At 43.5% G+C, this 14,895-nt stretch overlaps 1 protein-coding gene across 3 annotated transcripts in view; it reads left to right on the top strand.

Annotated features, from left to right (window-relative positions):
- B3GNT2 (UDP-GlcNAc:betaGal beta-1,3-N-acetylglucosaminyltransferase 2) overlaps positions 1–14,454 on the top strand; it is an 83,390-nt gene extending 68,936 nt beyond the window's left edge. For 2 of the 3 annotated variants that reach the window (XM_070046876.1, XM_030877355.2), the window contains exon 2: positions 11,948–14,454. In XM_070046876.1, coding sequence (XP_069902977.1) covers positions 11,957–13,150 — 1,194 coding nt within the window. In that variant the 5' untranslated portion in view covers positions 11,948–11,956 and the 3' untranslated portion in view covers positions 13,151–14,454. Of the gene's footprint in view, positions 1–5,314; positions 5,488–11,947 lie in introns of those variants that run through there. The other variant, XM_060309589.2, reaches the window with a different exon arrangement.
- Positions 14,455–14,895: the final 441 nt, after the last annotated feature.

Genomic DNA, 14,895 nt, shown 5'->3' with positions numbered 1-14,895 from the left:
CCGCCTGCCAATGCAGGGGACACGGGTTCGAGCCCTGGTTTGGGAAGATCCCACATGCTGCGGAGCTACTGAGCCTGTGTGCCACAACTACTGAAGCCTGCGTGCCTAGAGCCTGTGCCTTGCAACAGAAACCACTGCATTGAGAAGCCCGTGCACTGCAACAAAGAGTAGCCCCCCCTCACCACAACTAGAGAAAGCCCGTGCACAGCATCGAAGACCCAATGCGGCCAGAAATAAATTAAAAAAAAAAAAAAAGATTAAATGAGGTGAGAATATCCCGGTGTGGAAAATGGGCAAAGGGCATGAGGAGTGGGAAGTCAGGAAGGAAGCACATAAATGACGATGGGTCAGTTAAAACAAGCAGAAGTCCTTTTTTTGTGAAGATTAAAAAGAAGGACAGTGTCCACAGTCAACATGGAGAGTGCTGTGCTCTTGGGTGTGTACAGTGAAAGGATAAATCAATCTGGCTTTTGTTTTTGGTGGGGGATGGGTGGGACGGGGAATAATTTGATTATATTCTAAATGACTTTAAAAATGTATGTTCTCTTTGTAATTTTTCCAAAGGAAATAATAAGACAATGGACAAAGATGCACATATGAGGTTGTTCATCAGTTTTTCTTTTTCGATTATAGGGAAAATCAGAAACAACTTGTGTTTGGTTTTTTTTTTTTTTTTTTTTAGTATTAGGCTGTGCTGGGTCTTAGTTGAGGCACGTGGGCTCTTAGTTGCAGCACACGAACTCTTAGTTGCATGCAAACTCTTAGTTGTGACACGCGGAATCTAGTTCCCCAACCAGGGATCAACCCAGGCCCGCTGCATTGGGAGTGTGGAGTCTTACCCACTGGACCACCAGGGAAGTCCCCGACTCGTGGGTTAGTGATTAGTAAGCCAGGCCAAATGCCTGTACTCTGTCAGAGGTGCATTAGAGATCTGATGATAGAAGATGGACCCCTCAGATCATGCTGTCTTCCGCTTGTGAACCTAATCTGCTTTATAGAAGTTAAATCTCTGAACACAGTATACAACTGTATTTGTAATCAACATGGACATCCAATTTGGAAGTTCTTCATTTTTCCCTATTTCATATTCTTGTGTGATTTAGTCAGTCTTCTGTTTGTTTGTTTTTAATAGAGGGACTGTGAAAGAAAACACATTCCTACAATCCCTCTGGCAGCAGCATTTGTTAACGTTAGTTGTAGGCATGGTACACTCCCATCCCGTGGAGAGCCCTTGGGCTCAACAGCGCTTATCTATTCTCTCTAGTGGTCTCAGCACCCATCTGCCACAAACTGGTTGTGTTGGTCTCTGCATGCAGACACCCTCTACCCACCCAGCCCCCCACCTCTTGCCTGCCTTGCTTCTCCTCACATATCTGAAATCTACCCTATTTCAAGCCCCACTCAGGTCCCTGCCTTGTCCTCTGCTGTTGACAAATGGACTGTCTCGTATTTATTGCTTGTCTATCAATTCACTGTACAGGACCCATGTTTTATACACGTTTCCCCTAACTCCAGACTTGAGTAACGGTGTTCATGGTTTGAATATGACTTCAGGTTGGTGATATAGAGATCTCTAACTTGTATCAGTTTTTAACTATTGCTTGTCAGCTCCAAATTCACCCTTTGTTGCCTGATCTGTGAAAATGGATCAGAGCCTTCAAATATTTTTCCTTTGCCTTCTCTAAGTTGAGGGCTCTGAAGAGGATGTTGCAGGAGAAAGAGCTTTTCCTTCCTGGTTCCCAGAGTCTAGAACCAGGCTTCCTGTAGAGCCTGCTGTTTTTCCTGTGGGTCTGCAGGCCACAGCTCTCTAGCATGTGGCTGCTGTGCCCTCTCTCTGGCTCTGGCAGCCGTGGTAGAAGGGGGAGCCTGTGCCCAGCCCAGGTCGCTGCTTCTCTTCAGCCCCCACATGTATACACACTGGGAGCCCTGTGATCCTGGCTGTCTAGTGAGCTGGCCACCTGATCTTTGTCCTGAGCAGTGGCCCTGAGCTGTTCCTGTCCGAGCCATGCATTGACGTGCTAAGCTCGTGCAGAGGGAGGCCTCTCCAGTTCCTGTTCCAGCGGCAGCTGGACTCCCTGTGTGTGCATGACTCCTTCCGCACCCTCGTTCTCTCTGCACACCGTCCCAGCAGTCTGCAAGGTTTGTTTCCTGAAACCCTCCTGATGGGGACTCTTGCGTGTTCCAGGCTTTGTGCCTGCATCCCAGAGGGTTGTTCCTGCTCTCCTGGTGACTGGACCATCTCTGGCCTGGGCACCCAGGAACTGCCCCCTATACCTACTTCAACAAGCTCTGAACTTTTCTTCCACGCTTGTCCTTTCTTGGGTACTTTTTGTCTGGTGCAGGGCATTAGAGTTCTATTCCATCTTTATAGTTACTCAATTATTATATTTTTAAACTTCCCCTGGTTGAATTACTGTGTGGTTTCTGCCTCCTGATTGGACCCAGACTGAAATACATTCCATGTAACCCAACTAAGCAAACGGAAGGATGAATCAAAGAGAAATCTTCTAGGGATTTCTCTGAGGGCTTGTTGAGAGCCTGCCAGACTATACTGGTTTGTACATAGGTCCTGGAGCTTGGAGGGGAAACACTTACCAAACCATAGCCATGTACAGGGTCTTAACAAGGGCTTCCAAAGCACATGAAGCTCCCCAAGAAGTGACTGCCTGCATTGCAGCATTTCTTTTCTAAAATGGTTTCCCACCTAGGTAAATAGATGCCTCCAAGCTTCCAGTCTGTACTGGGGCCTGCCTCCCTTTACGCACGTTCACCCTGTCCCTCTGCTATCATGGCCTTGGTGGGGGTAACACTTGCTGGAGGTCCTCCCCTCACCAGGAAGGAATGTGGAGGCTCCTCTCTGTGGGGATGGGATGAAGGAGAGTTGGCTTGGGTGTGCTGCCAGAGGAGGGATGGAGCCCTCACCTAGAAGCACTGCTGAATCCACGCTCCTGCATTCCCACACTGGAGGGCCTGGGCTGCCTGTGGGAAATGAGGGGCTGGACTGGGCTTTTCACCATAGTTTACCTCTTCAAATCCTGCCTGCACCCGCCCAGGTGAGACAGATTTCTATAAATACATATGTGTCGTTGACTAGCACACATATAAGTGATTTTTCCTGTGTCATCTCTTTGGAGAAAGGGCATGTATATGTAATCTAATTTCTACTGAACATCTGTATTCAGTGAACTTGACCAGATGACCCAAATACCTTTCTATTCAGCAAATGCTGAATGACTCTCAGATGCCATGTGCTGGGGTAATGGTGGTGCAGGGTGAAGACCTTGATCACAGAGGATGCCCTAACTCCTGGGAGGTGGGCTCTTCAGGAGTGACACTTGACCTAATTTAGGAGTAGAAGCTCTTCAGGAAGGCATGGCAGACAGAGGGCACTCCTCAGGTGGCAGAGTGAAGCTGCGATTTTTCTGGAAGAGAAATGTGTTTGCTCTGGTGGAGGTTCAAGTGTATATGGTATAGAGATGGAGGATGTTGGCAGGAGGTGGTGTGAAAGGAAGCACAAATCATCATAAAGGGACCAGAAGGGCATGTGAGTGAGAAGATTGGAGGAATGAGGCTGGTATTTAGGCTGGGGCCTATCCTTGGGCAGGAGAACTCACAGAAGAGGGGAAGAGGCCATGAGGCCCTAAGCTCCAAGAATGGAGCAGAGAGGAGTTTTAGAAGACAACACAGTTACAGTAGGCTATGAGGGAGCGGTGCCATGTTGGTGGTGGTGACCAAACCAGGGAGCAGCATGAGAAGGGAATGTATGTACAGTGGCTGAAGACTGAGTAGCTGGGGAACAGGGCATATTTGGGAGCTGTGGGAAGTAAGGCATTGGGCTCCTGCAGTAGCCAGTGGCAGAGCCTGAATGGGATAGAGGACAGGTGAGGAGGAGGTGCAAGTGATGTTACAGAGGTGGGAACACAGATGTGCTGGATGTGTAAAGCAGGGGGAAGAAGCAATTCAAGGTCCTGCTGGGGAGTGCACATGGGAAGTTGATCCATTGCAGATGGGGGACCCAGGAAGAGAAACTCCACACGGCATTTACTATCTGGAGTTAGCTGGGTCAACTTGTGATACTTCTTCTGGAGGTAATGTTTAAGACAATGGATAGATGGGTTTCTAGAGAGAGAATATTTGTAAAAGAGGCAATGAATGATAAAACTTGAGAAGTATGCTTAGTGTTTGGAGGAGGAATCAGAACCTGTGAAGGAAAACTATTGAAAGCCCAGTGCACAGTAGACAGCACCTGGTGTGGTAGGTTATATCATCCCCATTTTACAAATGAGGGAACTGGGGCTCAGAGAAGTCAAGCAACTTGCATAAGGTCACACAGCTAGTAGTAGGTAGCATAACCAGAATTTAATTCTGGGCTCTCTGACTCCGGGTACCAGACTAACTATGGATCTGGAACATTTCCATCCTCAAAACATCTACGAGCCTTGTTTTATAATGACATAATCTTATACACTGAAGATCTGAAATTCTTACCAGTTTTACTAAAGGCAGGGGCAGGATGGCCTCTGGGAGGGTTAATTCCCTGTCATTGTTTACTAAATTTTCCTTTCTCCTTTTCTGAAAATTCTATGCATGTTTATTTAAAGGATGAACTTAGTGATTGATTTTATTTTAAATGATAAATACCATTTGAGAAAATCAGCCACATTGGGTTTTGGGGGAACTATAATCAATGGGGACCAAAACACGTCCTATAGACACTTTGATGTATAATGTCACCTGTGGGGGAATGTAGGTAAATAGATTCATCATATGTACTTTTCCCTTTAAATTTTGAACATGAAGGGTACTGCTAATGACTATGAAACAAATTCCTTGAATTTAGCTGATAGTTGTTCTAGGACTTACAGACCAGAAAGCAGTCAGACGCATGTTCTCGCTTCATGCCAGCTTCTAGGTGAGCTTGTGGGGGGAATCCTGGGGTTCCCCGGCACCAGCCCAGGCAAGAACCGAGGCCAGGCTTCTTGCTCCCATTAAGGAACGAACTCTAGGTATGGCCCAGCTCTTCTGGTCCCACTGAGCTGCTGCACTCACACCCTTATCACCACCCCACTGTCTGCCCTGAGCGCTGGGAGGTGGCCCCACTTAGCTGCAAGCTCTCCCTGTCTCTTTATCTGAGCAGAATCTGGAAAAGTCTGGCAAGGACCAGGCAACAGATGTTAAAAGCCTGGGAAGTAAGGATTTAGCCACTCTCACCAGGCTTCTGGAGGGAGGATGGGGGAGGTTGGGCAGGCAGAATGACGTACACGTCCCCTGCTCCCGTGGTATGGCAGTGGGCTTGGGCTCTTTGTCTCCTGGAGGATTTGTGGGTCCCGTTTGTGCAGGAGAGTGAGCAGGAAGCAGGACACCCCTAGACACGGAGGCCGCCTGCTCAGACTCCCGTGACCGAATCAGGAACTTGGATTTCTTGCCTCCAAGCCTCAGCGTGACTAGATGGGGTGGCTGGTCATTTCATTTCCTGATTACAGGAAGGTGCTGCCTTTCTTTTATCTTTCACTTTGGTACTGGGGGTGTGGGCGGCAAAGGCAGTCCTGGGCACAGGTTTTGGACTGGATCCGGGTGTGGTTGCTGTTCTGTCCCTGACCAGCTACTCGTGGCTGTCTGCCTAGCATGCCGGAGTCCCTTGGGGTGGAGGAGTCAGGCTCTGACTCAGAGCTTTGTGAGAATGGGTCTTTGTGGCTGTCAGTGGCCACATTCAAATGTCTTCTGGCCAGCGCTTCACTTTCAGAACTGGAGGGAACCTTTCAGGACCATCCTCTTTAGTGGTTCCCAGTCTAGTGTCCAGGAATGAAACATTGGGATTGTTTAGATTGCGTATTGGGAAACGAAATGACTACAGAAGAGCCATTCAGTAAATGTTACTTATGACCCTGCCCTACCTCTCATATCTGACTTTGACTGATGGTAGTTTTGAGGGTTCAGATGTATAAATATTTTAAAATTTTAAATAAAAACAGTTTTTAAAATAATCTTTTAAGAAGATTAACCATTGAAAATCAGACCATCATCCTTTTAGTTCCTTATGTCCTAAGCCTGTGCTGCAGTGTTCACTTGTATCATGGTTTAAAACTCAGATGCTGGAGTTTTAGGAGGAGCCGCTTAGGTTTGAATCCTGGCTCTGCCATCTGCCAGCTGTGTGACCTTGGACAAGTTAAATCTCCTCTCTGAGTATCTGCCTCATAGCATCACTGGTGCCTGGCACATAGCCAGTGGTACCTAAGTATTTATTAAAATAAAGCCTAAGTGTTCATATTTTACTATTATTTTGAGGAGTCCTCTTGATAGATGGCTTCAGGCAGAGAGCACGGGCCCACGGAAAGGTGTGCAGTGATCTAGGGATGGATGTTGTGACAGAGCCTGTGCTGAACACCGCAGGGTCCAGTACAGGGCTGGAGTGTCTGGGACTGGGGGGCCATGGCCCAGACTAGTGATGTGGGTTCTAGAAATGGGAACCTGGCATTAGGATTTGTGTGTGACGTGCCCCAGCCCCCGTCCCAGGCAGTCTAGATGTGAGTGGTAGATGCTGCTGAAGGGGGAAGATGGTGTGGCAGCACTAAAGAATATGAAAATAACCTATAATCCTACCACCCTGATTAACCCGGTTTTGTTTTTGTGTGGTATCTTATCTGGATTTTCACATAGTTTAAGCATGGCATCTGTACTATTTTATAATCCATTTTCAGCTAACACAAATTTTTTTGTGTGTGTCTCTACCTTTCTAAATATTTTAATTGCAAAATAAAGAAGGAAGTTGTTGTTAAACAAAATTAACTGAAGTGTTTTAGAAATTTTAAGACTGTTCAGTCTCTGTTGGGGAGAGTCTACTTCCAAGTACAAAGTGAAAGCTAAGGTTGTTCTTTGTCTGCATATGGGATTTTCTATTTCTGTTACAATAAAAATTCTGTGTTTCACAGTGAGGGTTGTATAACATCTTCTCTAGCTTCAGGGTAGGTTTTCTTACTCAAAATTCTTTTTGAGCAATGTAACTTCCTGCTCAAAAAAGGACACGGAATTGGTTTTATGTCTGTAATGGGAATATTTAGTCAAATATTCAGAGAGCTTTTTCCCACAGATATTTTTATGGAGGTCACTGCTTTATCCTCCTTTCCATGAACTTTGGTTTATTGTAAGAGTCTAGTTCTCATGCGAGGGACTGTGCCTCGGTCACAAATGAAAGTTGACATTTATACTCGATGGAAATGTATAATTGAGAATCTGGGTGGTTTTCCCACCCTTCCTTCTCAGGTTGGTTTGGAAGAAATGCCCTTTAGAAATAGTGGTAAGAGTTTAGCCCAAGCTGCACGTTTGGGAATTTAGAAAAGGAAGGCTGGCCCCTTGTCAGAAGTGGGGCTGGGAGCTTCTAGGCTCCAATTTCCCTTTCTTTGGAAAGTCTTTGTAACAACCAAATGTACCATGACCCAGTGCTTTGGGTCTTTTCAGCCTTGAGCCAGCCCTTGAGACTTCACTGTTGACCTGGACCAGGTTAAAAGAATGTGGCCACGGCTTGTAGAAAAAGGAGGAGATCCCAAAAGCCCTGGATTAGGAGCCAGAAGACTCTGTCATCTTGCCCTTACCTCTTAACTCTGTGGTGACATTTAGGCAGCCCAGTTATAACCCTCTTGGAGCCTTTCTTTTTCTCCCTGGTAAAGTGGTATCCTCTCAGCTTCCCTGAGGGGGCACAAATGAGAAATGGACAGGAAATGTTCTGGAATCCTTGAATCAAGGACTTGAATCCTTGAAACAAGGTGAGGATGGTGTCCCTTTGAGAGCCACAAAGCCCTATCTTGGCCGAGAATATGGGAGGTCCTGGCTGGGTCTTGATGGCAGAAATAAAAGCCTGAATTGCCGTGATAAAGCTGGAAACCTTGGCCAGGGTCAGCAAGCTTAATGCACTCTTCAAAATATTCCTGAAAGAAGGATTGTTGCTTTTCATGATACGAAACATCACACCGTCATTTCAGATGGTTCTGTCTGGATTGCAGGTATCCATAGGTCTGGATGCATAACTGGCTCATTTATCTGGAATTATATTATTCACCCTGAATCTTTTCCTAGGAAAATTAACTTACAGTTTCACGACCCGTTATGTAAAAGTACTGTGCCTCTCTTTTTTTCTCCCTTAAGCTGTCCTGTTTTACTGTAGAAATTTTAGGAATAGTCTACTGATCCAGACTCCTTTTCTGAGTTGAAAATTTCTGCCAAGTAGTTAGCTGTTCATAGCGTGTGCTGTTTTTCCTTCCAGATCTTCTTGCTCATTGTAGTCTTTCTCTGTTCACCCTCATACTTTTCCTTGTCCTCTTTTCAGCCTGTTCACATGAAGGGCAAGACCAGTGATACTGGGTCAAGTGCTACTTCAGCTTTAGGAAAGTTATCCTAATTTAGAGAGAATGGTTTGTTTTTGGAAAGTGTTTTGTCTCGAATCTGGAGGCCAAAAAAAAACCAACTTAAAACTATCCATGATTTATTTGCTAATAAGATGACTAATTCTTTAATTGTATCAGATACCCACACAAATACATTCCAAGTGTCCACTTGAGCTCTCCTGTCCTGGCAAGTCAGACCCATAACAAAGAGGTTTAGGGTGCCGAAGATGTACTGGCCTTCAGTTTGCATAAAAGGTGTGCTCAGAGGCTCACTTGAAAGGAGCTGACCTAAGGAGGGCATGGACCATAGACTTATGGATTATTCAGGTTGTGTGTGACTTGGGGCCCTTTAAACCTATAATTAAGGAGTAGGGAATATCTTGTGGGTTTTTTTTTTTTTTTTTACCGCCTTCTTTGGAGGAAGTTTAAGAAGGCCCTTTCTTGGTACCTCAGTAGTGGGATTCTTGAGGGTTGGAGGGTGGGTAGTGGTTGAGAAGTGAGGGGAGAATGGAGTGGTGATGGGAGGCTGCTTACCTGGGTGAGCTGAGAGCACCCACATAACTTTATCATCTGCCATGTTCTCTAGCTGTGTAGAGGCTTTGGGGAGTGGAAGGTATGGTGTAGGGACTGGTTTTATAAAAACATCTTTTACTTATATGTCCTTAACCGAAACTATTTAGCAGTGATAAATACAAGCAACTAGATTTGGATCTACTGGACAGATTTTAAGAGACGCAAAACAGTTTGTGAATTCCCATTGATCTAATCTGGGCTGTTCAACATAGTGATAACTTCACAGCATTCTCAGCGTGGCAAATACTTCTGCCTTGAGACTATTTGTTAGAACCCAGTGAATTTTTAAATCTTATAGTAACAAATAAATAAATAAACACTACCCTTGATTAAAATACATAATCAATAAGTTACAAGGATGTAATGGACAGCACAGGGAATATAGTCAATATTTTATCATAACTTTGTATGGAGTATAATCTATATAAGTAGCAAATCACAATATTGTATACCTGAAACTAATATAATGTTGTAAGTCAACTATGCTTCAATTTTAAAAAAACAAACAGGGCTTCCCTGGTGGCGCAGTGGTTGGGAGTCCGCCTGCCAATGCGGGGGACGCGGGTTCAAGCCCTGATCTGGGAGGATCCCACATGCTGCAGAGCAGCTAAGCCCGTGTGCCACAACTACTGAGCCTGCGCTCTAGAGCCTGCGAGCCACAACTGCTGAGCCCATGTGCCGCAACTACTGAGGCCCACGTGCCTGGAGCCCGTGCTGCGCGGCAGGAGAAGCCACTGCAATGAGAAGCCTGCGCACCACAACAAAGAGTGGCCCCTGCTCACTGCAACTAGAGAAAGCCCACGCGCAGCAACGCAACGAAGACCCAACGCAGCCAAAAATAAATAAATTAAAAAAAAAAATCCTATGCTTCTCCAGTGATACCAAACTGTTTCCTTCACACCATCCTTTTTGAACTTTCACATTTTGTATTGAAATTTTAGAAGAATCAATGTTTATTAACTGCAGCCCTCCCCCCCAATAAAGAAACCCATTTTGTTCTAGAGGTCAGAGAAGAGTGGCTACCATTTGACATGGTGGTCTTAGAACCCCCATCACCTTGGCTAGGATTCCAGCTCTGCCCTTATCACAGTTACTTCTTTAAATCTGTTTCCTCAGGTATAAAATGGGAATAAAAGTAACAATACCTTCTTCAGAGGCTCCCTGTATCAAGATAATGCACCCTGCCTGAGAAGCAATACTTCTTTGGGATTCTTTTCTGAGGATGAATTCTCAGCTGTAGAATTAACCTGATAAGAAAATTCTTTTTTTTTTTTTTAATTTGTTTTTGGCTGCATTGGGTCTTCGTTGCTGTGCACGGGTTTTTCTCTAGTTGTGGCGAGCGGGGGCTACTCTTCGTTGCAGTGCGGTGGCTTCTCTTGCTGTGGAGCACGGGCTCTAGGCGCCTGGGCTTCAGTAGTTGCAGCACGTGGGCTCAGTAGTCGCGGCATGTGGGCCCTAGAGCTCGCGGGCTTCAGTAGTTGTGGCACGTGGGCTCAGTAGTTGTGGTGCCCAGGCATAGTTGCTCTGTGGCATGTGGAATCTTCCCGGACCAGGGCTCAAACCCGTGTCCCCTGCATTGGCAGGCGGATTCTTAACAACTGTGCCACCAGGGAGATCCCAGCCTGATAAGAAAATTCTTTACCGAGTATTGCCATTCCACTTTTTGGGGTTGTCTTTTAATGTCAAGCTTATCTAACTGGTTGTTCTTGGGCCATCTGTCTCACTAGTGTTAGAACTCTGCAGTTACAACCCCAGCAGACCATCTCATTACTCTTTCTTTGTTCTGTTGCCTACAGCCTGAAATCTATTCTTGGCCTTTGATATTTCACTAAAATGTCATTTTCATTTCTCTTTTCCTTCTTTGCTATAAACAGCAGGGATCTTAAGAATACAGTTTGACTTTTGACAAATGTATACACCCATGAAACCTCATCCAGATCAAGACATACACAGTATATTTCTATACCCAAGAAGGCCCCTCCTGACTCTCTCCATTCAAAACCCCTACCCCTATCACTTTCAGATTTCTAGGGCCTAGATTAATTTTGCCTTCTTGAACCTAACATAAATGGAGTTTGAGGTCTCTCTCTCCCTCACTACACTGTTGTTGCTTGTAGCAGTAGTTTTCCTCTTTATTGTTAGGGGTTGTTCCAGTGTATGAATATAGCACAGTTTCATAATCCAAACTTCTGTTGATGACATTTTGGTTGGTCTCAGTTGTGGGCGATTTGGATGAAGCTGGTATGAAGCTGGTTTCATCTCTCTGAACATTCAGTGTGGTTAGTGTCTCCTCCACCTCCTAACCCTGCAGCCCTGGGCAAGTGTCTTAATCTTTCTGCCTTGGTTTCCCCATCTGTAAAATGGAAGGTCAGGAAACAATTCAAGGTTGTGGCCACCATTTAAAAAAAAATAGAGTAAAATAGGGGATCAAAGTAAATGACATGGAACTGCACATGTTGCAGCTCACATAAATACAGTTATGTGTGTGTGCAGGTATGTCCATAATAACAAATATAAACTGTATTTGTTATTATGAATTGTGAGCACATCCGTTTGCAGCACACTGATTTGTATATGTCCTTGTGTAAGCAAGGAAGTTGAAGCACCTGTGAATTATCTAGTTAATGCATATCTTTGCCCTCCAGTGTCCAAAACAGCCACAGCGTTAAGGGTCATTTATACACAGCTAGCTATAGGCCAGCCACTGTTTTAAAAGCTTACATATAAAGGCATATAGCTCTCAAAACCGTCCTATGAAATGGGTTATGTATCCCCATTTTACAGATGGAGAAGCTGAGACATTGGTTATACAACTTGCCCAAGGTCACAGAGCTTGAGTCTAGGATGATAGGGCCATGATTTGAACCCAGGCAGTGCAAATCTAGAATCTGTGCTCTAAACCGCTATTCCGGGGGACATAAAAGAGGCAAGTGGCATGTGAGCAAATGCAATTAATAATAATCTAATCAATACAATGCTCCTCTCTTTTATTTCAGATATGAGAAATGAGTGTTGGACGTCGAAGAATAAAGTTGTTGGGAATCCTGATGATGGTAAATGTCTTCATTTATTTGATTGTGGAAGTCTCCAAAAGCAGTAGCCAAGAAAAAAATGGAAAAGGGGAAGTAATAATACCTAAAGACAAGTTCTGGAAGATATCTGACCCTCCCAAGGCATATTGGAACAGGGAACAAGAAAAGCTGAACAGGAAGTACAATCCCATTTTGAACATGTTAGCCAACCAGACAGGGGAAGCATACGGATTTTCCAACATAAGCCATCTGAATTATTGTGAACCTGACCTGAGGGTCACATCAGTAGTTTCAGGTTTCGACAGTTTGCCAGACAGATTTAAAGACTTTCTGTTGTATTTGAGATGTCGAAATTATTCACTGCTTATAGATCAACCTGATAAGTGTGCAAAGAAGCCCTTCTTATTGCTGGCGATTAAGTCCCTTACTTCACATTTCGACAGAAGGCAAGCAATTCGGGAATCTTGGGGCAAAGAAACCAATATGGGGAACCAAACAGTGGTGCGAGTCTTCTTACTGGGCCAGACCTCCCCAGAGGACAACCATCCTGACCTTTCAGATATGCTGAAATTTGAGAGTGAGAAACACCAAGACATTCTTATGTGGAACTACAGAGACACCTTCTTCAACTTATCTCTGAAAGAAGTACTCTTTCTCAGGTGGGTGAGCACTTCCTGCCCAAATGCTGAGTTCGTGTTCAAGGGTGATGATGATGTTTTTGTGAACACCCATCACATCCTGAATTACTTGAATAGCTTATCCAAGAACAAAGCCAAAGATTTGTTTATAGGTGATGTGATTCACAATGCTGGACCTCATCGGGATAAGAAACTCAAGTACTACATCCCGGAAGTTGTTTACACTGGCGTCTACCCACCTTATGCAGGGGGAGGTGGATTCCTGTACTCCGGCCACCTGGCCCTGAGGCTATACAATGTAACTGACCAGGTCCTTCTCTACCCCATCGATGACGTTTATACTGGAATGTGCCTTCAGAAACTTGGCCTCGTTCCAGAGAAACACAAAGGCTTCAGGACATTTGATATAGAAGAGAAAAACAGGAATAACATTTGTTCCTATGTAGGTTTGATGTTGGTACATAGTAGAAAACCTCAAGAGATGATTGATATTTGGTCTCGGTTGCAAAATGCTCATTTAAGTTGCTAAATTATGTACAAAACTAAATTTTGCATAGAAAGATGTATCTCGAATAGTTCCCATGTTGTGTTCTCTCACATTAGAGGTAATTTCTATGTAAAACCATCAAAACTGCCTTTATGAGTAGTATCCATATGAGGGCCTCTAAACCTTTCAGTGTAGTACTTTCTGAAGAGGGAAAGCAGAAGATCCTAATTTTTATGTAGGATATGACAGGACGAATGATTCTGACCCTTCCTGCTGGCTAGTGGTCATTATTTTCTAACTTGTCCCCCTTGTCATCTGAAATCATGTTTCTGGAATCTGATCGTGTTAAGTTATTTTTGTTTTGCCCTCATATGATGGTAATCCTATTTCCCATTATAATGAGTGAATTATCTGCAATTTAGGTATTCATAAACCTACTGGCTACAAAGACACTGTTATATATGACTCAATGCTTTTTGTGAAATGGAATTACATTTATTTTCATGAAATTTGGATGAATTTTTTAAATAGTCTGGAAAAGTTAACTTCTGTTGAAATTTCCTGCTGCCCCAACATTTCCTTGGGTTAATCTAATCAGTTTTGCAAAATGGGAATCACCGTGTGACATTCATCCAGTTTATCTTGTTATGGTCTTTTGGTCATAATAAGGAGGAAGCTTAACTATCTTGTATTTCATTTGCTGGGTGGTATCGTGATAGTTCTCTCTTTTTTAGTATTTGAAAATAATGAGTATGATTCCATAATCTTCAAACTGAAGATTGAATTGACCCTGGTAACCATATTGTGTTTATGATTTTTCATTGTGGACCAGGAAAGCGTATGTAACTTTTGAACTTTAAGTGAAAAGATTGAAGTTGCAGACCTTTTTATCAGTGGTTTGTCAGTTTAAAACTGCAGAATTCTGTTCTTGCCACATGATTACGTGTTGCTTACACAAAATTATTATCCTGAGTAGTGACTGCTTTCCTGTTTCAGTGTAGAAGTGCCTGTGTTTTTATTTATTGTTCAGATCAAATACCAAAACATTTTCTTAAATATATTTTGTGTAATATTTTATTTGTATACAGTGTTGTTGATTAATTATTTAACTAGAGCATGGTATTTTAAGTAGTAAGTATAACATATGTTAAATAAAGTTAATTGTTATTTTTGAATTAAAAAATTTTGGGGGGGATATGAACTAGAATTCTGCCAAACTGTTGCTTATATATACTGTCTTGTAACATGCTTTCTTGAGACATTTTTGTGTTATAGATATGAAGATTCTTACCAGATGTGATACTGGGGACTGTAAGAAGATGGAAATAAAGTCACCATATTTTTAATTGTCACGTGTAATGTGTAACCTATAATCTCTGTTTCCAGCATTTAATTACATTTTCCCCAAATAGGCCATTTTTTTCCCCCAGAAACTATTACAGTAATATTGAACTATACCTTTTCATCTGTCTTTGTATTTAAAATTCTTAAAAGTGCTTTCCCATGTAGAGTCTTTAGGGAGGAGTATGAATACTTATTTACGCTTCCACTTTCAGTGAGTATAAAGGATTTAACTCTTTATACTCACTGAAAATGGAGTGAGTGGAATGGAGCAGCGTCTTAAAGATTCTATCATCCTAAGCCATGTCCATTTTGGGGTTTGTATCCACGGTGATGAAACATGGAGCAGCTTTGACCACTCAAGTTTCTTTCCTAGACTTTTGTTGAGAAGAAACTGCTAAAGCTCAATTAAAAACAAGTAGGCATTGGATGAAACTCCAAAAACA

Source organism: Globicephala melas, chromosome 12 (assembly GCF_963455315.2).
Source record: "Globicephala melas chromosome 12, mGloMel1.2, whole genome shotgun sequence".
Lineage (NCBI taxonomy): Eukaryota > Metazoa > Chordata > Mammalia > Artiodactyla > Delphinidae > Globicephala > Globicephala melas.
Note: the sequence above shows the minus strand (reverse complement) of the source record. Positions and strands in the feature narration are given on the sequence as shown.